The sequence below is a fragment of the Myotis myotis genome, unplaced genomic scaffold (assembly GCF_014108235.1).
Source record: "Myotis myotis isolate mMyoMyo1 unplaced genomic scaffold, mMyoMyo1.p scaffold_m19_p_2, whole genome shotgun sequence".
Lineage (NCBI taxonomy): Eukaryota > Metazoa > Chordata > Mammalia > Chiroptera > Vespertilionidae > Myotis > Myotis myotis.
This window is the reverse complement of record NW_023416324.1, coordinates 67,235,994-67,252,634: the sequence shown is the minus strand read 5'-3', so window position 1 is coordinate 67,252,634 and position 16,641 is coordinate 67,235,994. Positions and strand designations below refer to the sequence as shown.

General features: G+C 41.4%; 1 protein-coding gene across 2 annotated transcripts; it reads left to right on the top strand.

Moving 5' to 3' along the window:
* Nucleotides 1–2,468: 2,468 nt before the first annotated feature.
* LOC118677270 (guanylate-binding protein 5-like) lies at nucleotides 2,469–15,801 on the top strand. 2 transcript variants are annotated; one of them, XM_036352272.1, is made up of 9 exons: nucleotides 2,469–2,696; nucleotides 3,215–3,342; nucleotides 10,568–10,677; nucleotides 10,942–11,138; nucleotides 11,494–11,736; nucleotides 13,091–13,371; nucleotides 14,136–14,348; nucleotides 15,086–15,188; nucleotides 15,469–15,801. In XM_036352272.1, exons 1-9 carry the CDS (start codon nucleotides 2,507–2,509, stop codon nucleotides 15,633–15,635), a joined length of 1,632 nt encoding a protein of 543 aa, XP_036208165.1. In that variant the 5' UTR covers nucleotides 2,469–2,506; the 3' UTR covers nucleotides 15,636–15,801. The 2 variants fall into 2 exon arrangements, with proteins under 2 accessions (XP_036208165.1, XP_036208167.1); XM_036352274.1 differs by lacking the exons at nucleotides 15,086–15,188; nucleotides 15,469–15,801 and adding an exon at nucleotides 14,710–15,040.
* The last annotated feature ends 840 nt before the right edge of the window (nucleotides 15,802–16,641 follow it).

Genomic DNA, 16,641 nt, shown 5'->3' with positions numbered 1-16,641 from the left:
GGCTCCCAGGCTGCCAGAGGGATGTCTGACTGCCAGCTTAGGCCCAATCCCCTGGGGAGTGGGCCTAAGCCAGAAGGTGGTCATCCCCCAAGGGGTCCCAGACTGCGAGAGGGCACAGGCTGGGCTGAGGGACCCCCCCGAGTGCACAAATTTTTGTGCACAGGGCCTCTAGTCTATACTTATAATAGGATAATATGCAAATTGGTCAGGACGCCGACACGTAACAACTGATAAGCAGGCTGTGTCCCCACCCCTGTGCCAACCCGGAGACATGAGACTAGTATCTCTGACCCCAGCAATGGGCCCCGGGATGTGAGGCTCGCATCCCTGCCCCTGCACTGGCCCGAGCACATAAGGCTCACATCCCCAACCCCATCCCCAGCCCTGGGATGTGAGGCTCGTCTCCCCGACCCTGGTAATGAGCCCAGGGATGTGAGTCTCGCATCTCTGCCTCTCTGTGCAGGCCCGGGAACATGAGCCTTGCGTTCCTACCCTCTCTAATTAATTCCCTTTTAATGCGCACAAATTTTGTGCACTGGACCACTAGTCACTTATAAAATGAAATAAAATTGTTCTTTATGATAAGGCAAAGCAGAAGAGAAAGCATTTGCTTAAATCTCAGCTAGCTTAAACATGTTTTATCAGGTTGTAGGAATTGAAGCCCCCAAATAAATGATTAAGTATTATTTTTAAAAGTCTTGTCAGCCCTAGCTGGTTGGGCTCGATGGATAGGTCCCAGGTTTGATTCTAGTCAAGGGCACATGCCCAGGTTGCAGGCTCGATCCCCAGTAATGGGCAAGTAGTAGGCAGCCAATCAATGATTCTCTCTCATCATTGATGTTTCTATCTCTCTCTCCCTCTCCCTTCCTCTCTGAAATCAATAAAAATATATTTAAAAGAAAGGTTTTTTTCAGTTGAGCATTGACCTATGAACCAGGAGGGCATGGTTTGATTCCCGGTCAGGGTACATGCCTGAGTTTCGGGCTCAGTACCCAGAGGGTGTGCAGGAGGAAGCCAATCAATGATTTTCTCTCATCATTGATGTTTTGCTCTCTTTTTCCCTCTCCCTTCCTCTCTGAAATAAATAGAAATATATTTTTTAAAAAGTATTTTCACTCATTTTTTCATTCATAAATTGATCATGCCTTAAATGTTTTGATTGAAAAAGGCACACTAATAGCTACATAAAAAATATTTTAAACAACCATGATTTGTTCAATAATGCTATGTAATGACCTGCCAGGATTTATAATACACTTTCTCTGGACATACCCCTACATTACAGAAAAGCAAGTTTGGATGGGGTAAAAGCAAGAAATGTAATATAATAAAGTGTGCTCATAAAAATTCCATATGGGGATTCAGGGAGGTAAAAACTAAGAAACATAAGCAAGCCAAAAACAAGCCGAGGAGAGTCAGATTAAAACTAGCAATAGATGAGATTCAGGGAATGGTTTTCCATGAGCCCATAAATACTTAAGAAGCAGTGGAGTACCCTATAGTAGATCTCTGGTGGACTTAGGACTTATTTCCCTATGACCTGCTTTGCTGTCATTAAAAATAATAATAATAATCCTATATAATAAAAGGGTAATATGCAAATTGACCCTAACAGCAGAATGACTGGGAATGACTGGTCACTATGACACACACTGACCACCAGGGAGCAGACACTCAATGCAGGAACTTCCCCCTGGTGGTCAGTGCGCTCCCACAGAGGGAAATCTGCTCAGCCACAAGCCAGGCTGACAGCTGCCAGGTGGTGGTGGTGGGAGCCTCTCCTGCCTCCTCAGCAGGACTAAGGGTGTCCAACTGCAGCTTAGGCCTGCTCCCCACTGGCAAGTAGACATCTACCGAGGCCTCCTGGGCTGCCAGATGGATGTCTGACTGCCAGCTAATACCTGCTCCCCCAGGGAGTGGGCCTAAGCCAGCAGTTGGACATCTCCTGAGGGGTCCCAGACTGCAAGAGGGCAAGGGCTGGGCTGAGGGGCCCCCCTGAGTGCACAAATTTTTGTGCACCAGGCCTCTAGTAATAATAATAATCTTCACTAATAAAAGAGAAAGGTGCAATGAAATTATCTTATACCTTCACTGTACCTTCACGACACCCACCAGCCAATCTGGAGTGAGTATGCAAATTAACCCAACAAAGATGGCAGGTTAATTTGCATTCATAGGCACCAAGTGGCCAGGGGCAGGGTGGGGCGGGACACAGGCATTCCGCACCACCCAGCTGCTCTGGGCCTCTGGGCAGCATGGGAAGGCAGAAAGTTGGCTCCGGGCCAGAGCGAAGGCATTGCCAGCAGCAAGGGAAGGAAGGCCCATTCTTGCACAAATTTTCATGTATCAGGCCTCTGGTAATAATAATAATTTCTTTAGAAACTTAGGCCATGCTGGGGAGTAGAATGTCCCCAGGTTCAGGAAGCAAAGTGACTTTCTCTGCTTAGAGACTGGAAGTTCTAATCCATCCCATCTATTTCCTTGCAGACAAGGTCACAGCCTGGATATGGCCTCAGAGATCCATATGCCAGGCCCAGTCTGCCTCATTGAGAACATCGAAGGGAAACTGGTAGTTAATCAGGAAGCTTTGGAGATCCTCTCTGCCATCACCCAGCCCCTTGTTGTGGTGGCTATTGTGGGCCTCTACCGCACTGGCAAATCCTACCTGATGAACAAACTGGCTGGGCAGAATGAGGGTGAGTGACAACAGCTAAGCTCTGCCGAGTCGTCCTTTTCACCCACACTCCCAGCATGAGTACAGAGTATGAGGAGAGAAAGTTAGAGATGGGCAGGAATATTGAAAAGGTAATGTCTGGGCCATAGCTGGCTAATTATCTTCTTGGAGGTAAAGGACAGAGGTCTGTTTCTGAAATATCACTTCTTTTTATTTTACTTAATAGCTTCTTGGAAAAAGCAAAATGTTTTCTAATCATAAAGAGGAAGACATCAATAAAACAGCATATCTATATATATCAAATTATAAACTATTAAAATTTTAGTAGCATAACATTCTTGTTTAAAAAAATCATCAAGTTTTCAACCTGTGGTGCCTGATACTCTTATTTTCCCATCTCTCTATTGCAGTTCAGATCAATAATGGTTATTCTTTGCTCCATCTCCACGTCTTGCTCTCCTTAAGCCCTAGCTCATTTGTCAAGAACATCTCTAATTTCCAGATCCCTCATCTATTACAACCTCTCTACTCCCCCTGCAGGCTTCTCTGTTGGATCCACGGTGCAGTCTCACACCAAGGGAATCTGGATGTGGTGTGTGCCTCATCCAGAGGAACCAAATCACACCCTGGTTCTGCTGGACACCGAGGGACTGGGAGATGTAGAGAAGGTGAGGAACAAGGATTCCTTTTTCATCAGCCTTCTCATCTCTGAACATTCTTTACAGAGGCTTTTTTTTTTTTTGGTACTTCCACTTGAACAGAGTATATCTGTATTTCCCTTTCTATATTTAATAGTCAAAGTTTGGAAACCTGAAGTGAGAAAAATATTTCTAAGCCAAAGTCATGTTGGAGAGACTCCACTAATGTGGGGCTAGACCATTAACCAAAATGCAGAAAGACAGTGCAAATAAAAGCACTGTCCCAAGTCTGATCCTGCAGAGAATAATGATTAGTACTCAGCTCTGGCTCAGAGTTCAAATTGGGGCTCTGGACCTGTGGCTCTCTGACTTTGATAAGAGTAAATCTCTTTATTTATTTTTTCAGGTTTCCACTCCTATTTGTTTCTTTTTTTAAATTTCTTTATTGATTAAGGTATTACATATGTGTTCTCATCCCCCTGTTACCCCCCCAACCCCCCACACTCATGCCCTCACCACCCTGTTGTCTGTGTCCATTGGTTAGGCTTATATGTGTGCATACAAGTCCTTTGGTTGATCTCTCCCCCTTACCCCCCACCCTCCCCTACCTTCCCTCTGAGGTTTGACAGTTTGATCAATGATTCTCTGTCTCTGGATCTGTTTTTGTTCATCAGTTTATGTTGTTCCTTATATTCCATAAGTGAGTGAGATCATGTTATATTTATCTTTCTCTGACTGGCTTATTTTGCTTAGCAAAATGCTCTCCTGTTCCATCCATGCTGTTGCAAATGGTAAGAATTCCTTCTTTTTCACCGCAGTGTAGTATTCCATTATGTAGATGTACCACAGTTTTTTAATCCACTCATTTGCTGATGGGCACTTAAACTGTTTCCAAATCTTTAAATCTTTGATTTTCCTTTGGTCTTACCTATCTTATCATTTGAACATACATGAGCTTTTCCCACCTCTTTGCTGTTAAGTGTTTATTTAACAACCAGCCTCCTGGGGGTGGGGAAGTTGAAAAAGCCTTGACTTGTAGTACTTGCCGATAATGTAAATGCCTCCCCACCCCCAACCCCCTCATAGCTAAGTCCAAGTTCCCAAAGTGAAGTCAGGAAACCCAGGGTTTGGAATTTCACAGTGAGCTCACAGTCAGCTCCTGTGGGCTGGTGTAAGCTGGCTCTAGCACACAACTGGATCTTTCCCTTGAACTTCCCTGTTTTTTAGTTTTTGTTTTGCTTTTGATTTAATATGAATTCATATGGTCCACCTCAATTTGTGCTTTAGTTTCCTCATTGGTAACATGGAGATAGTTATAAATTTATCCTACAGCGTTGTTTTGAGTACTAGATAAGATAATATAGACTGCCTTGTGTATAATAAATGCTCAGACCACACTATCCCAGGCAGAATGCTTAATTTCAACATCAGCCTGGAAGCTCGCCCAGAGGGTGTCTGCGGAAGGGCCATGCAGCAGAACTCCAGACCCACAGAGGGGTCTGAACAGATCACCCAGCAGTGAATCTGAGGGTCAGATTATTCTCTGAAAGAACTTTCAGCAGAGAGCAGGTTGGGGGCCAGACAGTGTGCCCTAGGAAAGAGGCGCCACCCTCCCCACCTCCCACAAAGAGGAGGCGCCCCCTCCCCCACTTGTGGAATGACTCTGAGCTGGAAATCTGCCCCTGGGGAATGGACATCTGGCCTGGTGGGAGCCTGGGCAGATGCCCTTCCTAGCGAGAGCCAGCTGTGCTGAAAGATTAGAGAGCCAAGCGGGGCTGGGGTGTTTTTGTTTGTTTTTTATCCCCTCCTGTTTGAGGTGGCCACAAGGGGGTGCTAGTGACCCAGGCAGAGCTGAGGCATTAGGAGGAGAGGAAGTGCCTGCCTATCCCTTCTATAAGCTAAGAGCATGGCGCCCCAAGGCAGCAGTCTGTTTAAATCATACTAACCAGGACCACTCCCCACAGAGTCCAGTTCCCTGGAGGAAGGGAGAGCAGTCCTGGAGCTGACTCAGCCCCTGGGCTAGGGAGGCCCTGCCCACCGATTACTTGGGGATCTGCCCTGCAGGTCTTCAGTCAGGTTGCCCAGGGCCAGGCAGGGACAGCAATTCTCCAGAGAACTGCCAGGGAGGCCTGAGGCCTCACACCAAGTGGCCAGATCCAATAACATTGGAGTAAAATCCAGCAAGCTTCACAAATAGCAAATGTAAAAGTTTTTTTGTTTTGGTGGGCTTTGGTTTTTCTTTCTCTTTTTTCTCTCTTTTTTTCATATTCTCTCATTGCTATATTTCAGTTGAGTCTATTTTGTCTCTTTCTCTTTACTTTTGTAAAATTTTTAATTTTCTTTCTCTTTTCTTTCCCTAGTTTTCTTTTCCTATTCTATATTTTATTTTACTCATTATTATTACTTTTTAGGTTATTATTATTTTATTTCTTTTTTTACCTTTTATTTTTCATAGTTATCCTATTTCTGGTCTCTTCCTTCTTTGCTTTCATATTCTCTCTTTTTTTTTTCTCTTTTAATTCTTTTGGTCTTGTGTCTTCTAGTATTCTTTCATGCAGGGGTGTTTTTTGTTTGTTTTTTTGAGTCTTTTTGATATGGTTGTTTTTATAGTTGTGGTTGTTTTTAAAAAATATGAAAATATGTTATTTTGGGTTTGGTCTGGTTTTGCCTTGTTTTGTTCTGTCAGCACCTTTATAAGAGTTGGCATGCTTGGTCAGGGTTGAGACTCAGTGTCAATAAAACTGAGGGCTGAGCCCACCTACAAATGGGACAATAGCAGTCACGACCCAAATTCAACAGAAGAGCTCACATAACCCATACCATAGTCATTCCTAGAGCACCAGCTCAGAAGATCAAGGAGACTGCACCACTGGGTCCCACAGGACACCTACTACATAAGGCCACCATCCAAGACTGGGAGTCATAGCATACCTACCTGAAACAGCAATCTTGAGAAAGAATAGCAAAGTTGGAGGGATCACAATACTGGATATCAAATTATACTACAAAGCCACTGCAATCAAAACAATCTGGTACTGACACAAGAACAAATAGACCAATAGAACAGAACAGAGCGCCCAGAAATAAACATGCACCATTATGGTCAATTAAGCTGTTTATTTTTTTAATCCTCATCTGAGGATATCTTTTTCCATTGCTTTTCAGAGACCGTGGAAGGGAGGCAGGGGAGGCAGAGAGAGAGAGACAGAGACAGATAAACATTGATGTGAAAGTGACACATCCACTGGTTGCCTACCACACGAGCTCAAGCGGGGGTAGGGAGCAAACCCACAACCAAGGTATGTGCCCTTGACAGGGAATCAAACCCGAGACCCTTCAGTGCTGGGGCCAATGCTGAACCACTGAGCACACCAGCTAGGGCTGGTGAATTAATTTTTGAAAGGAGGCAAGAACATACAATGGAGTAAAGGCAGTATTTTCAATAAATGGTGTTGGGAAAATTGAACAGATACATGAAAAAAATATGAAACTAGACCAACTTACATCATACACAAGAATAAACTCAAAATGGGTAAAAGACTTAAATGTAATTCAAGAAACCATAAGAATACCAGAAAAACCATAGCCAGTAAAATCTCAGACATCTCATGTAGCAGAATTTTCTTACATCTTCTAGGGCAGAGATGGCGAACCTTTTGAGCTCGGTGTGTCAGCATTTTGAAAAACCCTAACTTAACTCTGGTGCCGTGTCACATATAGGAATTTTTTGATATTTGCAACCATAGTAAAACAAAGATGTATATTTTTGATATTTATTTTATATATTTAAATGCCATTTAACAGAGAAAAATCAACCAAAAAAATGAGTTCGCTTGTCACCTTTGACACGCATGTCATAGGTTCACCATCACTGTTTTAGGGCAAGAGAAACAAAAGAAAAAATAAAAAAAATGGGACATCAAACTATAAAGTTTCTGCACTGCAAAAGAAGCCATCACCTAAATCCGTGGTTCTCAACCTTCTGGCCCTTTAAATACAGTTCCTCATGTTGTGACCCAACCATAAAATTATTTTCATTGCTACTTCATAACTGTAATGTTGCTACTGTTATGAATCATAATGTAAATATCTGATATGCAGGATGGTCTTAGGCGACCGCTGTGAAAGGGTCATTCGACCGCCAAAGGGGTCAAGACCCACAGGTTGAGAACCGCTGACCTAAATGAAAAGAGAACCCAAGTATCAAAGAACAAATTCGCCAATAATATATCTGGTAAGAGGTTAATTTCCAAAATATATAAAGAACTCATACAACTCAACAAAAGGGAAACAATACAATTAAAAAATGGGCAAAGCATCTGAATAGACACTTCTCCAAAGAGTATATACAGGTGGCCAAGCGACATATGGAAAAAATGCTCAACATCACTAATCATCAGAGAGATGCAAATTAAAACTGTAATGAGGAACCACCTCACACCTGCCAGAATGGCTACCATCAACAAATCAATAAACAACAAGTGCTGGCAACGATGCAGAGAAAAGGGAAACCAGTGTACTCGTGGTGGGAATGCAGACTAGTGCAGCCACAATGAAAAACAGTACGAAGTCTCCTCTAAAAATTAAAAGTGGAACTGCCATTTGTCCCACTTCTGGGAATATATTCTAAGAATCCCAAAACACCAATCAGAAAGAATATGTGCATATTTTGAGTGTTGCTTTGTGGGTGCCAGATCTGCAGTGCCATTTATTTTTAAATGGCCAATGTGCATCATGGCAGCTCCTGCATTGAGCGTCTGCCCCATGGTGGTCAGTACATGTCATAGCGACCAGTTGGATGGTCAGACACTTAGCATAACAGCTTTTTATATAGAGAGATATGCATAGTCCAAGGACACAGACAATAGTGTGGTAAAGGCCTGGGGTGGGGTAGGGTCTGGGTTAAGGGGGGAAGTGGGGTAAAAATAAGGGACATATGTGATATTACCAACAATAAAAAAAAACCTTTAAAAAAAGCATCAAATGATCTGGGATCCAGAGAGACAAGTCATCCCAAATCTAAGGAAAATACCATACAGTACATAAAATTTATGTACACTGAAATTTTATTTTACATAGAGTTTAATGCATGTTTTATAATTGATTAATATTTATAAACAAACAAACTCCAGTTTAATCAAAATAAACTTTCATTTTTATGGTAAGTAGTCTTTTCCTAAAAATTAACTTATATAACTTGTTTGGAAAAAAACTATACTATATTGGCCATTTTGTAAATATGATAATTAATACTACATGTTGTACAAACCTCCAGATTTCAGTGGCTTTTTTTTTGACAAATGCCTTTATTGCAAAGCTGCATATATTTTTAAATTAAAATAGAACATTTAAGAAGATAATAAAATATTACTGTTGACTTAGATTACCATATATAATGATGACCAAAGTCTGAGAAATGTAGGCTGATGAAAACAATCTGAGTCAAAGATACAACTCTTATGGACAGCATTTCTTTCACAGCTGCTAAGAGAGAATCGAACATTCTGTGACTATAGAGAAGCCCACATTTCTTGGTGAGTGCAGCAAGTCTTGTGTTCTTTACATGTGGAGGAATCGTCCAGCAGGAGCTGACCCCTGTGTACAGCATGTGGAGGAGGAGGAGTCCAGCCTAGTGGAGTGTAGAGAGCACCTGAGAAGGCACATGGGCATTTCTTTAGTTATTGTCAGCTGAATCCAGTGGTATTGGCAAAGCCACGTCCTGGAGACACACTTTGCCAAAAGGCAGGAGTGTTGTCAGCTTGACCTTCAGCCCAGGTGCCAGGGAGTAGGTTTTGTTATTTAAATCCAGCCAAGCACCAGGAATGAATACGACTCCAGCCTACCCAAGAATGCACATAATCTCCTATGTCTTGACTTTTAGTGAAACTTCCTGTTTTTTGCTGTATAAAATAAACACGCTGTATTGGCTCTGGGTCCTTGTTCCTGTTTCTCCATCAGAGGACAGTGTTTCCACCCAGCCCCAGCTTTTTCTTTCCATCTCTGTGTCTGTCTCTTTCTTTCATTTTCTCAATCTTGAGCCGCCCCTACTCAGGAACCTGACCACTCTCTAGCCGTGCTGGACATGGAGAAGAGAGAAATATTCACAGTAGAGGAGGAGGAGTTCAGCCTAGGGATGCATCCACTAGTCTCAGGGATCCTCAGGTGGAGGTGGAGGCAGGCAGCACAGCAGGCAGCTGGAGAGGCCCAAGTGGAGAGGAGGGAACAGTGCCGCTTTAGGACCCAGGTCCACCTCTGAGGAGGGGACCATCAGGGTGTGGCTCCTGGCATCCTGGCAGGTTTGGAACAGCAGCTTGTGAAGTGGAGATTTTCAAGGCCTATTCCAGGTACCTGAGGGTCTTTAGCATCTCCACCATCTCCTCCTCTTGTCTGGAGTGTTTGGATCTCTCTCCCTTCAGTTCGTGAACCAGGGATGTAATTTCCTGCTTCAGCGCCCAGTAGGTCGTGGTCACCTTTCTGCAAGCGTGAGCAAGGCACGGTATATTTGATTACGCTTTCTCATGCCTGTCATTGCCTAAGATGACTCTATCCCCTTGCACTTCTCTTTAGCCGCGCTCAACTTAATGAGTTGGCATTTCTCCTCCATCTGTCCAGCCAGTGCCTTTGTCAGGTGCACTTCACATCTTACATAGGTGGACTCTGAACAGATGGAACAAATCTGATTATAAATACGAGACCCACCAAGAAGCCTTTGACAGATGGACACACCAATATCTCCCACTGGAGGACGTGGACAGGGAGGCGTGGACTCTGGCCATTGGGCAGCAGCCCCATAGCCTCCTCACCCAAGAAAGGGCCCTGAGCCCAGCTCTATAGAGGACCACAGCACCTTCATAGACCATCAATACAGAACAGCTGGGTCACCATGGAGCCTCTAGCCACAATAGAACTGATGACACCCCAACGTTCCACCTGGAACCAGCCAGCAAGGGCGACCCTCATTGGTCATCAGTGATATGGTTGAGATAGGGGAAGATTTGTAAAAACATATGCCAAAAGTCCAATGACATTCAGTAGTCATTACCATGTATGTTTTTGTATCAGTATACATTAAAATATAGTGATAATAGCATAAAAAATTATCAGTGTTAATGACAGAACTATTCTATTCAAAGTGATATGTTTTTCACAATAATTTTTGTTTGTTCATTTAACCTTGTAGATCAGGGGCTTATTTTTAATAATTGCTCATCTGGGAATGCCATGAGACATGACTTAAATTTGTTTTTATTTCTAGGGTGACCAGAACAATGATACTCAGATCTTTGCACTGGCAATACTATTGAGTAGTACCTTTGTTTACAACACCATGAACAAAATTGACCAGAGGGCTCTTGATCTGTTGCAGTATCCTTTTATGATCCAGAATGGCACCAAAGCCAGAGAAAATTCTTCTATCCATCAGCTGTGTTTATGAACCTTTTGAATCAAACACAAAAATAAAAACGTGATAAACATTAAAAGTACAACAAAAACAGCTCATATACTTACTGATGTTATGAAGAATTGGTTACAACCAAAAGAGAACATAATGGTATAAGAATGTAAGGAATGCAATATGGGCTTAGATGCAGTCCTATTTCCAACCAGTTTTCCTTAATTATATCTCAGTTATGTAATAGAACTGTCAAATCAGCTCAGGACAGTTTCTCCACCTGATCTTGATGGAGTTGAAGATGCAGCTGATGCTGTGAGCTTCTGTCCAGACTTAGTGTGGACTCTGAGAGATTTCTACCTTTCCTTGGAAGCAGATGGGAGACACATCACAGCAGATGACTACCTGGAGAACTCATTGAAGCTGAAAGAAGGTAACAGGGACTTCAGTTCTGGAAAGAGAGAGAGAAGAATATCTCTATGTGTAAGTGGTTACATTTATAGTTTTCTATATTTAATCACTTGGTTAAAATGCCAAGTAAATAATGAACACTACTAATTTAAAGTGAACTAATAGATTCAATATGAGATTGTATTACTCAATGTTCTTGGAGCAAATTACCTTTCTTTCTTCCTTTCTCTGATGGGTTACCTTTTAACTTTTTGCTTAGAGTTTGTGGAGATGTGTTGAAATAGATAACATCACATTAAAGGCAAATTTATTCATGGGAAATACACTAAAATGAATGCTAGTTCTATACTAAATAAAGTCAATTTTTCCTTCCCCAGACACTGATGAAAATCATCAAAATTTCAATTTGCCCCGTCATTGCATACAGACATTCTTTGCAAGAAAGAAATGCTTTGTCTTTGACTCTCCCACTCACTGGAAGAAGCTTGCCCATCTTCCGACACTGCATAATGATGAACTGGATCCTGACTTTGTGCAACAAGTGGCAGATTTCTGTTCCTACATCTTTCACCATTCCAAGGCAAAAACTCTTTCAGGAGGCATCAAGGTCAATGGACCTCGTGAGTACCTTCCTTAGGATTTTCCTTCAACTCAACATAAAGAATGGGGCACTGTTAAAAGTTTCTCCTTTCACTGTCAATGTTGAAAATCCTTCATTAGTTACAACCAAGAAAATTATATACATCACATTATTAAGTTCCAATGGGTACCCAAAACATTCCTACTGATTTTTTAGTAATGCCTCTAATGTAGTATAAAATAGAAATACCATCTGAAGAAAAGATCAAGTTAAGGAGTTCTATTCATAAGTGGTCCATTGTTGGACTAGACCAACCACATGAGTTGGCAACATTTATTCCATGAATATAATGGATACTTATTATGTGTCACAGCCTTAGATAAGCACAAGATAACATATAGGTTCTCTGTAAAAATGGAACGTACTTGATATAAACATTAATTAAACAGAGGCTCAGGTTGTCTAGAGCTTTAAAGGAAATCTAAGCAAACATCTTGGACCAGATTTTTTTTATAAAGACACCATGCCTCAGAACTCTATGAATGATTGCTATACTCTTGAGCAATGATTTTCAACCAGTGTGCCTCAATAATTCTTAAAACATGTAATACCTGACTGTTTAGTCAGGGGCACTGACTTCATTTCCTTTAGAATGTCAAATAAAAATATGGCAATAGTCAACACAATAGCCAACCACTATGAATGATTCTAAATTATACCTTTTTTTTTGTCAGATCAGGAAAAAAAAACATATTTTGGTGTGCAGCAGAATTTTAGTAATAGTGTATGTGTGCCATGAGATGAAAAAGGTTGAAAATCACTGTTCTAGAAGGATGGTGAATGCAAACAAAAGTATGCAAGGGATAAGGGAGACAAATAGGAAAGTTCTAACAAAGAGTAAAAGGTGAGCCAGTCTAATTTGCTCACTTTGTGTTTTTTCAGCTAATACTCATACCAGCTTTACATACTGAAGTGGAAGAGAAAAGGGAATTCTGAAGGAAAATGAAACCTGAGGAAGAGGGAAAGAAAGGAAAGAATAAAGAGGCCAGAAAGGCCTATAGCAATCTAATAAAATGAATAGGCATAACTTTAACCATTTCCTCATTTCTCAATAGAAAAAGGATGGCATTAGGATTATTATATACAGCTTGATGTTTCTCCTTTGAATACTTTCTTTTCCCAAAGAAAGATCTGGCTTCTTAGTCACACAATTTCTAAAAACAAAACAAAACAAGCAAACAAACAAAAAACATATTTTAGCCACTTGAACACTATGCAGAATACTGAAAAAGCTCAGGCAATGCATTGTCAAATTAACATTCTCAGAACTATCCAATTTTAGAGCATGCCCTCTTTTTCTGCAAATAATGCAAGCATCTCTTTCTCCTGTGAAGGTCTAGAAAGCCTGGTGCTAACCTATGTCAATGCCATCAGCAGTGGGAACCTGCCCTGCATGGAGAATGCAGTCTTGGCCTTGGCCCAAATCAAGAATTCAGCTGCAGTACAAAAGGCCATTGCCCACTATGACCAGCAGATGGCCCAGAAGGTGCAGCTCCCCACAGAAAACCTCCAAGAGCTGCTGGACCTGCACAGGACCTGTGAGAAGGAAGCCATCGAAATCTTCATCAATAATTCCTTCAAGGATGTGGACCAAAACTTCCAGAAGGAATTAGAGGTAATTAATATGCTTTGCCCTGGCTCCTGGGGCTTACATGTAATACAAGTATTGCTATGAAATGCAAAATGGGGACTTAAGAAAAGCAATTTTTACTAGACTGCAAAATAATGAATCTTACTTATATGAACAAGATATCACTTTTATTCTGACAACAAACAAACAAGCAACATGTAACTACTCTGGGTTGTATGGATTTTAATACTTTCACACACACACAACTCACCATGTTACACCCATGAACTAATTTTTTAAATTAATCTTATTCTTTAAAAATTGCATTCATAAAGTATTAATTAACTTTTCTTTTATATTAATCTAGTACACAGAATTGCCAAATGGTTCTACTAAAATATCATGTCTCCAGGTTTAATAGTATCCACTCATATCATTCTAGCTAATTATTCCACTGCCCTTCCTTGTTGGGAATCCAAGGCCCAGGAAAATACAGAAACAAGGAATGGTCATAAATGAGTAGGTTGTATACAAAATTAGGGTCTGAGGTTAGATATCTGTAGTCTGAAGATCACATCTAAAGCAGACGTATCAAGAGAAATGAGTTTCAGGAGATTTGGAACACAAAACTAAAGTCATTTTTCTATACCATAACATCCTTGGACCTTTCCTAGGCTTGGTAGGGAGGATATAGTCTTGCTGTTGTTCTCTAGTTTCTAGAAAATCAATAGAGATTCTTTCTGAGAATCACTTGTAGAAATACTGAAGTATTGCTAACATCTTTTCCATGGGCTTTTGTCCCTTTGAAGACCCTGCTGGAAGCAAAGCAAGATGACTTTCGTAAGCAGAACTTGGAGGCATCATCAGATCGTTGCTCAGCTTTACTTCAAGATATCTTTGGTCCTCTAGAGGAATATGTGAAGCAGGGGGTTTACTCAAAGCCCGGAGGGCACTGCCTCTTCATTCAGAAGAGAGAAGAGCTGAAGGCAAAGTACTATGAGGAGCCCAGGAAAGGAATACAGGTGTTCCTTGTTTCAAGCATTAATTGTGGGAAATTGTTCGGGGTTTGGAGTGGGGAAGGGCTTCTTTCAAAATCCAGTGAAGACAGGAAGAAAGTATTTATACTCTAATGATAGCTGTAGGATTAAACTGAACTATGACCATAATCACCAGACTTTTACTGCAACCATCAACATTCACTGCAACAAAGGGACTTTTTTGGCTACATAGGACAGAATTGCAGTAATTGAAACGAACAGGAAAAAAGTAATTCATTGGCTTACATAAAACATTTAAATTTAGTTGCAACTACAGCTACATTCAGGAATTTAAACAATGTCATCAATTTCCCCCTTCCTTTTTTTCTTTCCAACTCCTACTTAGTTTTCTGTTCTGTTTTCCTAATGGCTTCATTCTCAGGCATGGCAGCAAAGAGGACACCAACATCTCCAAGCGTAACTAGATCTTTTGCCCTCAGTCTCAGAGGAGAGAGAGCATTTCCCCAGCACCCGTATCTGTCTCTAAAACATCCATGTTGAGCATTTTCTCACCTGAACTTGGGTGAACTTGGGTGCTCTGATGAGCCAGCCCAGAGTTTGTGCCCACTCCTGTGAAAAAGAGGCTTGATTGACAGTTCCACGGAGTGCGCGCTGAGCAGTTCTGGGGAGGAAAAGATGCTGGGAAGAAAAATAAATAAAAAGGTTTACAACATGCCCAATCACCGTTTCCTACTTTTAACTTCATGGCTTTGGGGTCCTAGGCTGAAGAAGCTTTGCAGAACTATTTGCAGTCCAAGGAGTCCGTGAGTGATGCCATTCTATACACAGACCTGGTTTTCACCGCCAAGGAAAAGGAGAGGAAAGGTGAGAAGAAAATGGAAGAAATGCAAGATAGAACTTTCTGTACATTTTCAATTAATTTGGCCTGGCTTACCTGGGATCTTAAACTAGAGCAAGAACGGCAAAGATGACTTTTAGCTCGTCAAGCTTTATCTGGGTGGGTGTGTACTGTCATCTGAAAAGGCAAAATGGCCCCAGAGAATTTTCTCTATGAAGTAATAATAAGCAATAAGCAATAAGAACAGGAGACAGAAGGAAGGGACACTTTAATCCTAGAGGAGTTTGTCATTTTCTTCTTTCTTAGAAGCATATTTGAAAGCAGAGGCTGAAGCACGAAGGTTGGAGGAGATTCAAAGGCAGAACCAGCAAATGATGGAGGAGAGGGAGAGACAGCATCAGGAGCAACTGAGACAAATGGAGATACACAGAGCCCAACAGCTGGCACAAGAACAGATGGCTTGGGAACATTAGCTCCAGGTATACTTACCCGTTATTTCATCTCACCATTTTAATCACATCTCCCTCTTTGTATTGATAAGAGCACGAAACTATAACAAAGAGGGAGAGACAGCATAACTTTATGGCTCAGGGCAAGGACTCTGGAGTCAGACAGCCTGGTAAGAATCCTAGCTCCACATCTTACTAAATATATGGTTTGGGCAAGTTATATGTCCCTTCTGTGCCTTAGTTTCCACTTGTGGAAAATGGAGACAGTATTAACACTTCTTTTACAGGGTAATTTAATAATTATGTGAGTAAATATTTGTGTTTAGATTAGTGCTGAGCACAGAATAAGCACTTTACTTTGTAAATAAGGATATTTCTAACTCACAGTAGTTTTTTTTGTTAAGTGGTTAATTGCTATAGACAATCTTTTCCTTTGGTCATAGATTACTTTGTTAAATTGATTTCATATTACTGTGTCTATGTCCCTGCCTCAATTGTCACTGGTTCTGAGGCTTTTAACTTGCAGGGTTTGTTTCATTCAAGCCCTCAATAAGCAGTAGTTCCTACGTAGCAAGTAGTGTACAAAGTACTTTATGCGCATTCTCTCATCTAATCTGTTCATTGTGAAGCAGAACCATTATGTCTCCTTAAAAACACTAGGTTCCAAAGAGATAACTAAATGTCATATCACACAGCCTAGAAAGTTATCCAAACTGCTTTCCCAGAGAATGAGAACTGCAGTGGTTTTTATTCTGCAAACCTAGTATGAATTCTTATGTGAACACTTCCCCCAGGGTGACCAGTCTACCTGTAGGTCCTAGTTTTCCAGAAGCTCCAAGACATTTTCGTGAATATAGATCTACACTAAAGAGCAGATGGTCAACCTGGGGTTCTTGCTCTCCTCAGTCTTTCATCCACTCCTGCCCTATAACTGTGGAGACTGGAAACAAATTCCCTGGTCTAAGGCTCAGACGCCTCACCTGATTGTGGTTGTCACTTAGACACCCAGTTGTTGTATTAGCCTTTCCTC

Coding starts and splice junctions, on each gene's coding strand:
- LOC118677270 (XM_036352272.1), top strand. CDS start 2,507: ATGGCCTCAGAGATCCATATGCCAGGCCCAGTCTGCCTCATTGAGAAC. Junction 3,343..10,567: donor GACTGGGAGATGTAGAGAAG/GTGAGGAACAAG, acceptor TTTTATTTCTAG/GGTGACCAGAACAATGATAC. Junction 11,139..11,493: donor CTCATTGAAGCTGAAAGAAG/GTAACAGGGACT, acceptor TTCCTTCCCCAG/ACACTGATGAAAATCATCAA.